The sequence below is a fragment of the Cetorhinus maximus genome, chromosome 28 (assembly GCF_964194155.1).
Source record: "Cetorhinus maximus chromosome 28, sCetMax3.hap1.1, whole genome shotgun sequence".
Lineage (NCBI taxonomy): Eukaryota > Metazoa > Chordata > Chondrichthyes > Lamniformes > Cetorhinidae > Cetorhinus > Cetorhinus maximus.
In genome coordinates, this window is record NC_135906.1 from 7,625,276 (window position 1) to 7,642,930 (window position 17,655).

Below are 17,655 nucleotides of genomic sequence, written 5' to 3' on the forward strand. Positions count from 1 at the left end.
AAAGGTTGGACGGACTGGGCTTGTTTCCACTGGAGTTTAGAAGAGAAAGGGATGATTTGATTGAAGTATACAAGATCCTGAACGGCCTTGACAAGGTGGATGTCGAAAGGATGTTTCCTCTTGTGGGTGAGTCCAGAACTAGGGGGCACTGTTTTAAAATTAGGGGTCACCGTTTTAGGACAGAGATGGGGAGAATTTTTTCTCCCAGAGGGTTGTGCGACTTTGGAACTCTCTGCCTCAGAAGGTGGTGGAGGTGGGGTCATTGAATATTTTTAAGGCGGAGGTGGATAGATTCTTGTGAGGCTAGGGAATTAAAGGTTATGATGGGAATGTAGAATTCAAAAAACAAAGAGATCAGCCGTGGTCTTATTGAATGGTGGAGCAGGCTGGAGGGGCCGAATGGCCTACTCCCGTTCCTATTGTTTCTGTGTCGTTAAAAAAAAGAATCAGAATCGTCACGGGGACAAACATTTTCATGCAACAAGTGGGTAGGGTTTTGGAATGCACTCTGATTGGGCGGTGGGCACAGATTCAAGAGAAGGTTTCGAAAGGGCATTGGATAAGTGCCAGAAGGAGACAAAACCTGTGGGGATGGGGGTGGGGTGAGGGGTGAGGGGGGGAGGAAGAGTGGAACTAACTGAACTGTTCTTTGAAAGAGGCAGCACAGACTCGATGGGCTGAACGGCCTCCTTCTGGGCTGTGCTAGTCTATGATTTCCAACGGTGCGTAAGACTGGTTTCAATCACAGGGTAACGGTGAAGGGGAGAACACAAAGATTTAAAACTGGGTTCTGGAGAGGGCAGATAAATAGCAAAGCAAGTGTTTTATTGTGGTGGGAGGGATATTGAGGGCACTCATTCTAAAATGGGCCACAGCAGCGTAAGGATTTTATGGTGCACAGGGAGAGAATCTCTTTCCCCTGGTGGAAAGTCCAGAACAGTTCTTACCTGACAACAGTGACTTGAGGACTCTGTAAGTTCTGTGAAGCACTTTGGGACAGCGCAAGGTCATGAAAGGCGCTATAAAAATGCAAGTCCTTTTCCTTTAAATCTTGACATTCGAGCCAGGCCGACCAGAGCCAGGCCATTCAGGAGTGAAGTGCGAAAGTTGTTTCACACAAGGGGTACAGGAAATTGGGAACTTGTTCCTGTGGATTCAGTGGGAAAGTTCCAATGTTCAAAACATGTTTAGAAGCACAGGTGGGAAAATGGGTGTGTAACAGCCACGATCTAATCGGATAGTAGAAGGGCTGAATGGCCTAGTCCTATTAAATGTTGCTGTATCATCTAACACTTGGGAATTTCTAGATGGAAAAGGACCAAGGTCCATCTGGGTTCACCTTCTACCATCGCGATCCAATGATGATGGAGTTGTTGATTGATCACAATCAATCTCTGTCAATGAGTCATTAAGAGACCTAGACATGAGGTGAGGAAAACTGCCTGTGCTGGAATCGTAGGGAACTGCCGATCCAAAAATCACCTCCCATTCCCCCTGCACTCACCACACTCCTCCAACTCTGGAGGAGCACAGGGCCCCCAGGATTTTAAGACCATTCTCCAGGGCACTGCTCTGAACAGTGAGTTGCCACATTCCCAACATCACTACAGCGGCTACATTTCAAAAATGTTTCATTTGCTGTGAGCTGTGAGAAGATGGACTTGTTGGCTATCCAACAGTGGCCACAGTGGTTGGAGACATGAGTTCAGGTGGTGAAATCTCCAGGAATGCACCCAAACAACCCTAACCAGCTCTCGTCTTCTCTTTGGAAGCCTGTTTAATTTGCGTATCATCCTGTTTGGAAAAGCCATTCTCTCTGCCTCAGTGCCTCCATCCTTCAGCCTCAGATCCTCTGCCTCAGCCCCTCAGCCTAGGTTCCTCAGCCTCAGAGCCTCCACCCCTCAATTCTCTGTTTGGCTTCATAATGGGGGCGAGGTATTTCTTGATCATTGAGTCAAGCTAACAAATTGTTCTTATTTATCATCTATGAGGAACAATATTAAAGGCAGCTCATTTGCATCTTACTTGCCAGTCAAGAAGATATAAAAATGTCTATAATGTTATTGGAAATTATTTTAAAATAGAGTTTAGTGGTGTCTGTGTCTATGTGTGTGTGTGTGTGTGTGTGTGTGTATCTTAATTGGATTAAAACTAGCTGGCCTAGAGGCTTTGATGTAAAGAAGTGAAGTACGTTTGAAATGATAATTAGATGAAAATGGGGAAATAAAAGGTGGGGGAAATTTGCATTTTTAAGTAGAGCATTCAAAGGAGCAGGTGAAATATTACACCTAACCAGCTGAAGCTCAGAAACAATGTTTATTTTTTTTAAAAGCTTATTAGTAAAGTGGGTATTATGAAAGGGTTTTATTGTTAGAAGATTAAAGTTTAAAAAAACCTAGTGACAATGAGAATTTGCATTCAAAGAGGAAAATATGTATAAAGGAAGAGAAGTCTATTGGAAAAAGGAGGAGGGATTCTAAGATCTAAAGCCTCCAACCTGTAAACCTCAAGTCCATCTGCAAGGACCTAGAGCTGAAACAAAAACTCATTTTGAATGCGACTGGCCAGGTTGTGCTTTGCCAAGGGTCTGTTTAAATCAATGTATTTTACTGTTGCCTTATTGGGGGTCTAACTGAGTCAGATTAATTAGGGGATTTTTGTAATATTTATTATAGTAGTAATTTTGCAGCTATATGTATGTATTTACAAACTTTCTTGTATTAATAAATGTTTAATTTATTTTTTACAAAAAACCTCATGAGACTCAGTGGTCTTATTACTACTGAATTCAAAGCCTGCATCTCGAAACATACAAATTACAAAATGGGTTCTGACAGTTGTTTCAAGATTCCCTCTGGGATTTGAACAACTCAGCCTTTACCATCAGCTGTGTCATAATAACCTCTATTGCCTATTATCTTAATGGTTTCTCTTCTGTAAAAAAAAAGGCTTCTCTTAAAACTCTATGTAGTTGGGAACTTAATGTGAAAAATAACTTTTTGTTTCCACAACCCGTCTGTGAAAAGTTGTCCAGGAAACGCTGTCACCTGACACCCTTATTCGGACACTGTCACTGGGGAAATATCCCAGCATTCCCACATGGAATGAAATGGGTCAAGGTCCAGCACTATCTCCTCATGGCAGTGGGGGATGGGTAATTCCTGCAGCCTTGGAGCAGATTAGACATGCAAATTAACTGAATTACTTCGAGCATCTTAATTAGGGGACAGCATTTAAGAGTAAGAGGTCTACCCTTCAAGACGGTGTTGAGGAGAAATTGTCTCTCTCAGAGGGTGGTTAGTCTGTGGAATTCTCTTCCCCAGAGAGCAGTGGAGGCTGGGTCACTGAATTTGTTCAAGGCTGAGTTAGACAGATTTTTGATCAACAAGGGGGTCAAGGGTTATGGGAGGGGTGGGTGCAGACGGCAAAGTGAAGTTGGGACCACAACCAGATCAGCCATGATCTTACTGAACGGGAGAGCAGGCTCAATGGGCTGAATGGCCTACTCCTGCTCCTAAGTCCTGTGTTCCTATTGGCCTGCTCTTGTTTAGGAATATCATCTTACTAATTCCATTCGATAGCTCTTTCCTTAATAAACTGATGGTATGGTTTGGATAAAGAAATAATCAAAGCCTTAATGGCTTCATCATCTGAGTTCATATCTCTCAGAATTAGAGATCGGGTTGATGTCCAGGCCCCTCTCTGTCAGTACAATAGTCCTTTCTATCACGTACTTTATGCTAATGGGCTGTAACTTCCAACTCACGCTGGAGAAGAAATAAATACCTACTTGCCTGGTCTTGAAAATTACGTTGACCCTTCCGCTCGCCGGAGACTGCTTGGGGCCTGCATCGAAAGGATCCTCGCAGGCCCCAGCGAAGCCTAGATCCAGCGGGTTCAAGGAGACCACGTCCCCCTTTATTACGGCACTTGCTGCCGTAAAGCAGGTGAGTTTAAAGGGTCAGGGGGAATTGACAGGCCAGGGAGAGGGCAAGTGTCTGAGGTAAGTGCATAGGATTTGAGGGGTGGGGGTGTGTTTGTGGGGGGTGGGAGTGTGTCAGAGGTCCCGTGCGGAGACTGAGAGGTTAAACTGAAGATCTTGGTACCTGCTCAGGTAAAAGGTGAGCAATCCCATTGGAGGGAGGGCAGTAAATGTATCTTGGCCAACATTCCAACCTCAACCAATGCCATTGAAACAGATCCACCGCTCAGTCGGCTCGTTGCTGTTGCTGTTGCCGGGATCATGCTGGGTGTAAAATGGCTGCCAGGTTTGCTTCTTGCACAACAGCCGCATGACTCCAAAAAGTAATTCACTCACTTTGGGACCTCGTAAGATTGTGATAGATGCTACATAAATGCAGGCTGAGATGATTAATATCGAAGGGGAGCTACTCAAGCACAAGACGGAGAAAGGAGTAAAAGGATATGTGGATAGGGTTAGATAAAATCATTAATTTCTTATCCATCCCTGTCATTGGGGCCTGTACTTCATTCAGCCTGATAGGCCATATGGCCTGTGTCTGCTCTATGCCAATTCTTTATCTATTTAAACACAGCAGGGTGTAATATGGGAACAATGGTTTCTCCAGAGATAGACAGGAGCAGTCTGGAATGAACGGCTTGTCCGATGCTGAGACAGGCTGAGTAAAATGGGCTTACGGTCTATGAAGTTTAGAAGAATGAGAGGCGATCTCATTGAAACATCCAAGATTCTGTCAGGGATTGACAGGATGGACGCTGAGGGATTGTTTCCGCGGGTCGGGGAGTCTAAAACACGGGGGCACAGTCTCAGGATAAGGGGCCGATCATTTAGGACTGAGATGAGGGGAAATTACTTCACTCAAAGGGTTGTGAATCATTGAATACATTTAAGGCTGGGATAGACAGAATTTTGGTCTCTCAGGGAATTAAAGAATACGAGGAGTGGGCGGGAAAATGGAGTTGAAGCCCAAGATCAGCCATGATTGTATTGAATGACAGAGCAGGTTCGACAGGCCACCTGGTCTACTCCTGCTCCTATTACTTGTGTTCCGGTGTTTAGACTGTAACGTAAGACACTTGATCAAAGGATTCAGTCACTGACCACTCCAGCTCGTTGTCATCTTTCCCCTTCATTAACTCCTCGATCTCCTCTCTACACTTCCTCTGGTACTCCGGGTGTCTGGCGAGGTTGTACAACACCCACGAGATCCCACTGGCCGTTGTGTCATGTCCTGGGGTGGGGGGAGTGGAAAGAAGGAATTCAGGGAGGTTGCAGTGATCTTGGCAAAGATCCGGGTGAAATTATACTCCGAGCTGTGCTTTGGCCCAAACCCTGTGGGACGAAGAGGAGGCCGGGGGAAACCTGGTGTTGCTCCCCCCAGGAGATTGCAGGCTGCAGAGGGCGGAGGTGGGTAGGAGGCTGAGTCAGTGTGGGGTCAGCCCAAATAACCAGCTCCTCAATCTCATAAGTATGGTACGCAGAGCGCGAGGGGGAAGTACAGAATGGGGGATACCTCTGGGCTCATGGCTGGGATCATTACTCTTCGAGTTTATATCCAACAGCCTGATTGCCGGGACACAATGGGAACTGGCCATGTTTATAGATATCCAGCTGTCCCAGGTTGTTGGGGAAGCGTTTAATGTTTCTTTAGCGGGCACAGAGGGCTAGGAGTCATCCTGGAACCCCCGCTGCCGGCCAGTCCAAACCTCCCCCCTCTCCCGCACCCTCCTCAACTTCAAACAGCCCTGCCAGCAACTTCAGGGTAGGGGACGACCAATTACCCTCTCTCTCTCTGCGCCACAACCAGTGAGGAACAATCCCTCACTTCTCCCTCGTGCTGCTTCATATAAGGTGGGTCCACTTGAGTCAGAGCCATTTACAGCACAGAAGGTGGCCACTCGGCTCATCGGTTCCATGCTAGCTCTATGAGGAGCAACGCAGTCAGTCCCATTCTCCCGCTCTATCCCTGTAGGCCAAGTTTACTTCATCCCATTCCCTTTTGAAACTATTGATTGTTTCTGCTGCTGCTATCCTCCTGGGCCAGCGGGTTCCAGGTCATTACCACTCGCTGTGTAAAAATGCCCTTCCTCATGTCCCCCCCTGCATCTCTCAGCCTAACCCTTCAGTCTGTGACTCCTAGGGGAGGATTATCCCCATGTCGGACGGGACAGTCGGGAGCGGGCACGGAGCAGATCACCGCCTGCGATCGGCTCCGCGCCGCCATTTTACGTGGGTGGGCCAGCGTTGAACATTGAGTTCAACATTTCAGGTGCTAATCTTGGCTTCCATTCTGATAATTGTCAGCTACACCCTCCTCTCACCCATCGCGTGTGTTTGTCCCTGGGTGGGATTTTACAGCCCCGCCCACCGGCCGGACCGCCCGACCCCGCCCACCACCTGGCCCCGCCCACTGCCGGGACCGCCCGGCCCCGCCCACCACCCGGGACCGCCCACCACCCGGGACCACCCACTGCTGGGACTGCCCGGCCCCGCCCACCACCCAGCCCCGCCCAAGTCAATGGACTTTTGCCTCAGCTGCCCACTCTCCGGTGGTGGGTCCCACCACAAAGGGGGCAGGAAATCCCGGGACCTGTCCTGTTACCATCATTCCCTTCGTCCTTTCATCTCTCCTGCCTTTCACCCTGTTGCACACTTCTCCTTATCTCCTTCCCCTCTCCTTCCCCTGCCTCTGTCCTTGTTTGTTGCATCTTTTTGCAAGATCTGATAAAAGATCCTTGACCTGAAACAATAACTTTGCTTCTCTCTGATTCACAGAGATGCTGTCGGACTTGCTGAGCGTTTCCAGCATTTTGATGCTCTTATGGCGCCAAATCTGATCGGATTGGCGTAAATTGATCATAGCATTTCCAACCTTACAACACTTGCCTATTAATCCAGAGTCCCAGAGCTAACGTTCTGGAGACATGGGTTCAAATCCCCCCCAGGCCAGCTGGTGGAGTTTAAATTCAAAATCTGGAATTGAAAACTAGTCTCGGTCATGGTGACCATGAAACTATCATCGATTGTTATAAAAACCCATCTGGTTCACTAATGCCCTTTAGGGAAGGAAATTTGCTGTCCTTACCCGGTCTGGCCTACATGTGACTCCAGACCCACAGCAAAGTGGTTGACTGTGACCTGTCTCAGTCGTATCAGAGACCACCTAGGGCTGGGCAGTAAATGCTGGCCTTGTCTGTGATGCTCACACGCCATGAATAATTCAATTAAAAAGCACCACATCAGGTCAAAACGAGCGTTATCTGTTATATCTACAGCCAATAAGAATGATAACTAGACACTTACCCTCAAACATGAAAGTGTCCGCCTCTGACTGGATCTCCTCATCTGAAAGGCCATTGCCTTCCTCATCCTGGAGGCAGAAAGAAACAGATTCATTCCCCATCAGCCCTGCACTCGGTCCGCTGCGAGTAACGCAGAAACTAGGAGCAGGAGGAATAGGCCATTCGGCCCCTCGAGCCTGCTCCGCCATTCAATATGATCATGGCTGATCATCCATGGAGGAATGCCAGCCTGCCATCATAACCCTCTCACCGCGAGCTCCCACCCACTACCTGTCCTCACCCATCCACTTAACAACCAGCCGCTGCACGGGGGAGGTGGTGGGGGTCGTGCTAATGCCACTGGGCTGGATAACCAGAGGCCCCACATCTACGTAATATAAACAGAAAGTGCTGGAAAAACTCAGCAGGTCTGGCAGCGTCTGTGGAGAGAGAAACAGAGTTCAGGTTTCGACTCCAATATGACTCTTGTTCAGAGCGGAGCAGTTCTGAAGGAGAGTCATACGGACTCGAAACGTTACCTTTGTTTCTCTCCCCACAGACGCTGCCAGACCTGCTGAGTTTTCCCAGCACTTTGTTTTTATTACAGATCTCCAGCGTCCGCAGGATTTTGCCTTTATTTTAGAGCCCACATTCATGTTCTGGGGACAAGGGTTCAAACCTCACCACGGCAGGTGGTGGAATTTAAATTCAATTAATAAATCTGGAATTGAAAGCTAGTCTCAGTAATAACGACCAGGAAACTAGCATCGATTGCTGTAAAAACCCATCTGGTTCACTTATGCCCTTTAGGGAAGGAAATCTGCCGTCCTTACCTGGTCTGGCCTACATGTGACTCCAGACCCACAGCGATGTGGTTGACTCTTAAATACCCTCTGAAATGGCCGAGCAAGCCACTCAGTTCAAGGGCAATTAGGGACGGGCAATATGAGAAAATAAAAAACAAAACGAGAACACTGGCAGAGGGAACCTGAGATGGAGCTGCTTGTAAGAGTATTCTTCAACTACTTGTTTACAATATAAAGCTGACTCTTTCCTGTGACAATGGTAAAGGACAAGCAGCTTCCTTCCCCAAACACTTCACGGTGATAAAGCAGGCTGTTTCCAGGCTTCACGGCCTCATCCTCTTCTTTGTTCCCTCTAGGCTCGGTTATTCCATTACTCTCCTACCCGGCCTCCCACCTCCATCGACCGGAGCTTACCCCAAATCCGGCTGTCCGTATCTTCACACCAAACCCCTCTCATCCCACCCCCCCTCCGCTGTGCCCGCTGACCTATACCAGCTCCCAGTTCAGCAATACCTCAATTTTAAAATTTGCATCCTTCCTAATTTATTCTCTCACGGGATGTGGGTGTCACTGGCAAGGCCTGCATTTGTCGTCCATCCCTAATTGCCCTTGAACTGAGTGGCTTGCTAGGCCATTTCAGGGAGCAGTTAAGAGTCAACCACATTGCTGTGGGTCTGGAGTCTCGTGTAGGCCAGACCGGGTAAGGACATTAGTGAACCAGATGGGTTTTTACAACAGTCAATGATAGTTTCATGGTCACCGTCACTGAGACTAGCTTTCATATTCCAGGTTTATTCATCGAATTTAACTCCCACCAGCTGCCATGCTGGGGTTTGAACCGATGTCCACCTCTGGGCTTCTGGATTACTAATCCAGTGACATTACCGCTACCCCACCATTTCTTCCTGTTCAAATCTCTCCATGGCCTCACCCCTCCTCATCTCTGGAATCTCCTCCGGACCCACTACCCTCCGAGTATCTGAGCCTCCCCAGTTCCGGACTCTTGAGCAGCCCCGATTTTAATCGCTCCACCATGGGCGGCCGTGTCTTCAGATCTTTAGGCCCTAAGCTCTGGACTTCCCTCCCTAAACCTCTCTCTCCCCCTTTAAGACGCTCTTTAAAGCCGACCTCTTTGACCAAGGGTCACCTGTCCTAAATATCTCCTCGTGTGACTCGGTGTCCAGGTTTGCCCACTAATGCTCCCGTGAACCACCTTGGGATGCTTGACCATGTTAAAAGGTGCTTTATAAATGCAAGATGCTGTGGTTGAGGGGTTTTGAACAAAGGGACATGAAGCTTAACTGTGTAAGATTCGGGATAGAGAGCGGGAATGTTTACACAGAGCGTTGCGAGGCTGAGGAATTCCCTACTGGAATTAGTGATTGAAGGTCAACATTTCAGAATGGATTTGTTCGAAGGCTGAAGAAATTGGAGATAAAGTAATATGGGAACGGGGCAGGTAGATGGACCAACCGGCCTGTTGTAATTTGTATATAATTCTATTTAGCAGCCGGACAGTTAAACGTCGACTTGCAGTGAAATGTTCTTGAGATTAGAAACAGCCAGTGACACCTCAGCTTAAAAGTGCAGAAGCAACATGGCTCCTTTATGAAAAAAAACAGCTTCTCCCAACTCTCTACTTCTGCTTGCAGACTCTCTCTGCTGGTTCAAGCCTGTATGGTGACTTCACGTGAACAATGTGTACACATTGCAATTTCAAAACGCTACAACACTACGTGCTCCTCTCCAGGAGGCTCTGACTACTTCCTGGGGTGCAGGTCACCGCTCCTCTCTGTTGGATATTTCAGCCACCAGATCAGGGCTTAGTTACGAAGTTAGGTGGCAGAGTAACTAGTTTCGATGGGAGCAGGAAGCTGGACAGGGGCGTTGGCAGTTTAGAATGGGCTAAAACACAGTGGCAGATGGAATTCAATGTACGGAAGTTTGCAGCCATTCACTTTGGGTGTAGGAATGACAGATCAAAGTATTCTTAAATGGCAAAAGGCTAGGAGCTATGGGTGAGCCCAGGCATTTAAGGATCAATGGAGCCTCAACTCCACTTGCCCACACAATCCTCCCTGTGCTTCGATTGCCTTAGAGTCAAGGCCCACTGAACGTTTCCAGGATTTTCTGTTTCTATGTCACAAAAATCAGATTGACTGGTCGTTATGGTATTGCGTGTTGGTGGGATCTTGCTGTGCACCAACTGGCTGCCGCGTTTCCCCCATTACAACAGCGACTACCCCTCAAAAAGTACCTCATTGGCCGCAAAGTGCTTTGGATTGTCCTGAGGTTGCGAAAGGTGTTAAGGGAAATGTAAATCTTTCTTTGATATAATACCCGGGGGCTAAAATGGACGGAGGCTCGGCGTCTAATGACCTACAGGCCACGGTTAACCGCACTTCACGAGTGACCCGGAGAGTGCGAAAATGGTGAGGATAGTGCGAGGAGGTGCCACTCGCTATAGAAACAAGAGGGCTCCCCTTGTGTTAGTGCTGGTCTGTTCGCCGATGGCAGTGATGAAAGCCTGACCTTTGACAGCAGCAAGATGTCCAGGAAGTCCATGACTTTGCCCCGTTTGGACTGCAGCCAGGTCTCTGTCCCGTGCTCCTTCAGGACCTCCCGACGACGTTGTATCACGTCCAGTGAGTAGGAGTGCACCAGGTTACAGGCCCTTTCAAACCGCTTCCCATTGGAGGAGAGCTTGTAAATTAAGTCGAAGTGATGTGGCAAGTATCTCTCCCTCTTCACCACCAGTGTGCTCAACTCATAGATCGCAGCGATATAGTCACTGGACTTCCTGTGAAGGAACGTAGAGACAAGAGCTGAACTGGCATGGTTAGTGCTGTAACATGTCAAGAGGTGGAGCAGACAGATATAAGCCACAGAGAGTTCCCTATCTCCTCACTGCTGCTCTGAGGGGACTCTGAGCAGTTGCTGGGGGGGGCAGAGCTGGGGGAGGGGGTGTTGTATTCAGGACTCTCAGCTGAACTAGATTCAGGATCGCGGACGTGAAATGAAAAAAAAAAACACATCCTTATCGTGGCCTTGTAGGCATGGAGCAGCACAAAGATTCTCAAAGTGAGCCGGCTGGCTTGTCAGCTATGGCTCAGGGGGCAGCTCGCTTCTCTCGGAGTCTGAAGGTCGTGGGTTCAAATTCCACCCCAGGGACCTGAGCACAACATCCAGGCTGACACTTCAGTGCAGTGCTGAGGGAGCACTACACTGTTGGAGATGCCATTTCTTTGGATAGGGCATTAAACTGAAGCCCCCATCTGCTCTCTCAGGTGGGTGTAAAGGACCCCAGGGCAATAGTCCGAAGAACAGAAGGGGCGTTCTTCTGGCCAATATTTGTCCCTCAACCAATGTCATAAAAAAAACCCCACACATATCTGGTCATAATCACATTGCTGTTTGTGTGTGAGCTTGCTGTGCATTGGCTACTGCAATTACTACATTACAGCAGCGACTGCAGTGCAGAACAAAAGTACTTCACTGACTGTGGAACATCCTGAGGCTGTGAAAGCTGCTATATAAATGCAAATCAATCTTATTTCTATTCGCAGAGGCTGCTACATTTACACTGTGCCGGCCGACTCTCACATGAGATATCGTCACATATTAAAATAGACTATGATCCTCGATCTCTTCACCCTGCCCCTCATAACACTGAACGCTCTCCGGCGATGGTGACAGGCTGGAGAGAAGGGTGGGATGAAATGCTTAGGCCTGGCCCCTTACACTTATACAAACCGCACCCCCTCCACTGACCCAGAGCCCCCACCGAATCACTCAATCCCCCCCCCCACCCCCACCCCCACCCCCGGCTACTCACAGCTGACAGTTGCTGTCGTAGCTGAATGTGCATTTTAAGAGGTTGTCCAGGGTCATGAGGCTGATGTGCTCGAACATCTCCAATGAGGCTGCCCCATCCGAAATCAGCTGCCACCACTTCTCCTGTAGGAAAACACAAGCATTCTCCATTCACAAGGGCCCTGAGCAGGAGAGCGTCAGCCCACAGGTATCTACCCGAGACTGGCGATCCCAGCGATTAACCGGCGGGACTTGCTGCCCGCCCAGCACAGGGGAAGCCCGGAGAAGCAGCCGGAATAACTGAGGGACACAGTGGAGGGGTCGGGCCGAGGTGGAGCTGGGCGCCAGCAGCGTACGTGCAGGACTTGACGCTGCGTTTGAGGATAATGTCGCTGAGGGGCAGCGTGTCGATGACAAGCAAGAGGGGAGGGGGAGGGGGAGGGGGAAGGGGAGGTGCAGGCATTGATCCTTGGACGGGGGCGGGGGGGGAGTACCAGAAGGAGTGCTGTGGGGTCAGGTAGACTGGAGTATAAGGGCCTAGCACATAAAGGGTTAATTTAGGATTGAGTACGGTACCGCCCACATAGTGATGTAAGAGAACACATGACCCATATCCAGGGGTCTGTGTAGCATTGGACAGAGCTGTGTGTAGAAGCAAGCATGGAGACAGCTCCGAGCTCAGGCCCTTCACTGATTCTATGTATAGTTTCCAGTAGTTAATAAATACTTACTGCATGTACTGTAAGACGGCAAACACCTTAATAAGAGATAAACACAGAGATAAGACCCACTGAGCTACACCCAACACTTACAGCACAGACACACTGTTGCAGGTGATAAGAAAGGATCCAGGAGAGAGCAGTCACACCCAGGTGGATGACAGGAGAGGGGAGCTACAGAATGATGGTGGGCGGCTTAACCGTGGGATGCTGATGGGTCAAGGAGGATGAAGAGGAGGAACACTTTTCTCTCAGTTCTCTTTGCTGTGCACGGTCTGTTTAATGCGCTGTGTGGCACAGCCCCAACTGCTACACAGCCACATCTCCACACAGCTCACAGGGCACACTGCTGAGCCTTCACGCTGGGACTGTGGGCTGTGCTGTCTCTATAAGGATCTGACGCTGCACAGCTACCCACTGCGTGTGTGTGTGTGTTTGTGTGTGTGTGTGTGTATCCTGACACTTAAAGTCACAAGGTGAATGGAAGCAGGAAAGCAGGGTAGTAACTACCCCGGGCAGTGCCAGCTCACACTCGGTCTGTTACTCACGTGAAGAATGCTGGTAGACTGACTGAAGATTTTCACGTAAGGTTTTAATATGTCGAAGTGAAAGGCGGGTGTTAAGAGACGTCGGTGTCGGGCCCATCGCTCCCCTTTACTAATCAGCAGACCATCACCTGATAGGAGGAAGAGGAAAGGTCAGGGGTCAGGTTTAGCCAATGACAGGAGTTCACTGTGGCTGGGGGTGGGGGGGTGAGGGTGGGCTAGACTGCGGAGCACTGAGCCTTCACTACGAGCTTCTAAACTCTGACGGTCTCCCCACCCCCAGCCCCAGCCCCACCCGGACGGCCAGCTCGTAACCTCGGTCCGCGGGAGACGGAGGGCATTGTCTGCCACACTCACACACTTCCTAATGATAAACCCAACCAGCGCTGGCCGACCCTTAACCCGAGGGTGAAGCACGAGGGCTTTCAGAGACTGTGGAAGACTCACAACACACAAAGGTATTGCCCCGCGCCACAGTGCACAGTCAGAGCTCAGGGGCCAGCTGTAGCTCAGTGGGTAGCCCGCTCGCCACTGGAGCCTGAAGGTTGTGGGTTCAAGTGCCACTCCAGAGTGCCAGGCTGACTCTGCCCGCACAGCACTGCCAACGAAACGAGATGTAAGCTGGGGACACCCCCTGACTGAGACTATCCAAATCATTTCCAAAACACAGGCAGGTGTCAGTGAACTTTCAGAATGAGTGAGTAATAAATGAGTTTCAGTGCCAGGGTGGTTACAGCACAAAAGGAGGCCATTCAGCACATCATCTCTGTGCTGGCCGTCTGGAGGGGCCATTCACCCAGTCCCACTCCCCTGCCTTCTCCCCGTAACCCTGCACACGTTCTTCCTTTTCAGATAATAATCCAACTCCCTCTTGAAGGCCTCGATTGAAGCTGCCTCCACCACCCTCTCCGGCAGCGCATTCCAGACCCTGACCACTCGCTGGGTGAAGAAATTTGCCTCTCATGGCGACACTGCTTCTATTGCCAATGACCTTAAACCTGGGCCCTCTGGTTCTCGATCCCTGTGCCAATGGGAACCGTTTCTCCCTGTCTGCTCTGACCAGAAGACCCCCTCATGACTTTGAACAACTCGATCAGATATGAGGTTGAGGCATTTTGGTAGGGATAGTGATGGAGGAATAAGAATCTAAATGGGGTCGAGGGGCAGAGGGATCTGTGGACACGGATACAAGTCAACACAGGCATTAATTGTGCAAACCAAGCGTTGGGGGCTCATTTCTGGAGGGATAGGATTGAAAAGCCGAGAGGTTGCGTTACATTTATCTACAGCCTTCGTTAGAAGGAGGGGGGTTTGCTGATAGGGTTCGATGAAGAGAGGTGGGAGGAGGCTCGTGTGAAGCATAAACACCATTTGGGACCAAAGGCCTGGTCCTGTGCTGTAAATTCTAAGCACAGGTCGGGTATCCGTTACCCGAAACCCTCGGGGGCCGACTGCATTTCGGAATATTTCGGATGCCACATATAAACTTACGTTGCAATAGATTAAGCCTAGGCCAACTGTCTAAAGTGAAAAAAAGAAAAATGGCAAGAAAAGTGAGGTGTATCGCTGAGTAATTCAGCCAGGGTAGCTGTCCTACCTTCTCTCTTTAATGTTCACCACAAAATTCGCAAGGTAAACAGTGCGGACAAACGACTAGACTTCCCACACAAAAGGCTGGTGACCGTCAAAAAAAGGGGGCAGTTTTTGGTTGTGTTGGGACTGACGGGTAAAGGGTTCCTGTAATTGGTGCTTCGAATGGATTTGTAGTGAGGGGGACTCGGAGTGGTGACATCAGGAAGCCGAGGCGGGGCTTTTAGGAAGGAATTTTACCCAGGAGCCCATACCGACCACACAAATATCGTGCACCATCGCAGCACTTAGCGCCACCGCCCCACCCCCAAATCCCTCCCTCCACCCCCACCCAACCACACCCCTCACCGCCACCACACAACCCCTAAGACTCCTTCTCTCGCAACCTTCTAGCCGAGTCTCTGCTCACGTTACCCATGGGCGCTGGCGTCCATGGTGCCATCGGGCAGAGAGGCGCCACCTGCTGGAGGGAGGAAGACAAAGAGACGGGACACAAAATGGCCGCTGCTTACCCAACCAAGGCTTGAGGAAGCCGTAGAATAGATTGTCCTTCGGGGCAATAGGAGCTGAAACAGAGGGTGAAGCCAAGCTTTAGAAACTCAAACTGTAAAAGGACGGACACTCCACCACCAAGAAAATTAGCGGTAGGTTATATAATTAGAAACAGTAAATGCTCATTAACCAGGGTGGGTGGAGTTTGAATCTGTGCTGAGCTGAACTATACACACTGAGTCCCTGTTTGAAAATGTCACCACGTTTCCCCATAATCCTTTCCGATTGCTGAATCAGTCTCTGCCCTGGTGCCTGCAGTCTTTACAGGGCCACTGCATGGTGCAGGTTCACCAACGGGTCAGAGCGTGTCACCACTGAGCTGTGACAGGAATGATTCACAGATCCCGGTCTCTTTTTAAAAATTCACTTATGGAGTGTTGCCACCACTGGTTAGGTCAGCGTTTATTGCCCATCCCTAGTTGCCCTTGAGAAGGTGGTGGTGAGCTGCCTTCTTGAACCGCTGCAGCCCATGTGGTGTAGGTACACCCACAGTGCTGTTAGGGAGGGAGTTCCAGGATTTTGACCCAGTGACAGTGAAGGAACGGTGATATATTTCCAAGTCAGGATGGTGAGTGACTTGGAGGGGAACTTCCAGGTGGTGGTGTTCCCATGTATCTGCTGCCCTTGTCCTTCTAGACTGCAGTGGTCATGGGTTTGGAAGGTGCTGTCTAAGGAGCCTTGGTGAATTCCTGCAGTGCATCTTGTAGATGGTACACGCTGCTGCTACTGTGCATCGGTGGTGGAGGGAGTGAATGTTTGTGGATGTGGTGCCAATCAAGCAGGCTGCTTTGTCCTGGATGGTGTGAAGCTTCTTGAGTGTTGTGGGAGCTGCACTCATCCAGGCAAGTGGAGAGTATTCCATCACACTGCTGACTTGTGCATGGTGGACGGGCTTTGGGGAGTCAGGAGGTGAGTTACTCACCACAGGATTCCTAGCCTCTGAGTCTGAGCTGATGTAACCCGGGCTACAGGATCTAAGCAGCACTGTATGTCACAGGGAATGCAGCACGGCACAGAGGGTTGTCTGAGCTGGTCTTGTATACCTTAAAATGGAACTCCAGTATATCTGGTGCGCGCATTACTGATTTTTACTGGGAGTTGAACACTTTAGACTGGTTTATCTTCGAGTCAGATCCCTCAGTTACCCAGAGTAAGAATGTGGACGTGGGGCCTGCACTCTGCCTCTCCTGCCTTCACGTTAACTCGAGTTAAAAGAAAGAGATTCACCTTCAGGTTTCCCGCGGACGCCCTTTGCACTCCCTTTAAGGACCCCTTTGTCGCCTACTGTAAAGGCCTGAGAATTAGCCAGAGCCCGCGGAGCCCGATGAGCTTCGACAGCTGCAGGGAACGGGTCCTGCAAACCACACAGGCACCTCCATTCCCGCCTGGATAAAACTCACCCTCCGCAGCAGGGAGCAGGTATATCGGAGCCCGATCTCTGTGCAGGACCCGGGAGAGAATTCACCCCCCCACAACCCCCAACCCCTGCACCCCCTGAGAATGGGGGAGAGGGATACTATTGGAGTGCAGGCTGTCCCCTCCTGTGGGATCCCTACGATCAATGCAGGGGTGAGAGCACGTCTGTCCGGTGGGGGGTGGGGGGATGAGAGGGGGAGGGTGCTTAAAGTTTTTTTGTGCAGCCCACAATAATGAAAGAAGGGAGGATAGGAATACCAGCCATGACGAAGCAAAGAGATGATGAACAGGCCGAAGAATTCTGCATCAGTCCACAGACATCCCACACCAGGCTGGTTATTAACTGTGATTCTGAGAATTGCAGACGTATGAACCCTTAATGCTCCACAAAGCCCAAGGTGACTCAGAGGATAAGTACCATTTTCATATTGAAGGAAGCTCCACTAACATCTCCCACGCCCCTAAACAGGATACGAGAGGAGCGTTGTGCTCTGGTAGACTTTGAGGTTCCAACCCACGCCGCCCATCACAACCTTTCCTTACTTCGATTGCTGCCTCTTAAGCTGCAATCTGTCTCCTTTATCCCCACTCACAGCTTTGAAAAGACTCTTTTTAAAATAGTTTTTCATGGGATGTGGGCGTCGCTGGCTAGGCCAGCATTTATTGCCCATCCCTAGTTGTCCTTGAGAAGGTGGTGGGTGAGCTGCCTTCTTGAACCGCTGCAGTCCATGTGGTGTAGGTACACCCACAGTGCTGTTAGGGTGGGAGTTCCAGGGTTTTGACCCGGCGACAGTGCAGGGATTTCCCGAAGTCCAAAGGTAATGCACAGCCTTTGAAGAACGGCTCTGCTGGTGGAATTGTAGGTTCCAAACGTATCAGATCCCTGTGACCCACACGGGGAGACACCAGTCTGATCAGGCCATTTGCAATGCAAACTGGGATGGAGAAAGA

At 49.7% G+C, this 17,655-nt stretch overlaps 1 protein-coding gene across 4 annotated transcripts in view; it reads right to left on the reverse strand.

Moving 5' to 3' along the window:
* The window catches only part of cyp4f3 (cytochrome P450, family 4, subfamily F, polypeptide 3), a 66,881-nt gene that overhangs the window by 10,658 nt on the left and 38,568 nt on the right, over positions 1-17,655 (reverse strand). For 3 of the 4 annotated variants that reach the window (XM_078531140.1, XM_078531138.1, XM_078531139.1), the window contains exons 4-9: positions 15,249-15,302; positions 13,150-13,277; positions 11,905-12,026; positions 10,602-10,869; positions 7,286-7,352; positions 5,084-5,213 (exon numbers count right to left, since the gene is read on the reverse strand). In XM_078531140.1, the coding sequence (XP_078387266.1) occupies positions 5,084-5,213; positions 7,286-7,352; positions 10,602-10,869; positions 11,905-12,026; positions 13,150-13,277; positions 15,249-15,302 (769 nt within the window). The remainder of the gene's footprint in view (positions 1-5,083; positions 5,214-7,285; positions 7,353-10,601; positions 10,870-11,904; positions 12,027-13,149; positions 13,278-15,248; positions 15,303-17,655) is intronic. The other variant, XM_078531141.1, reaches the window with a different exon arrangement.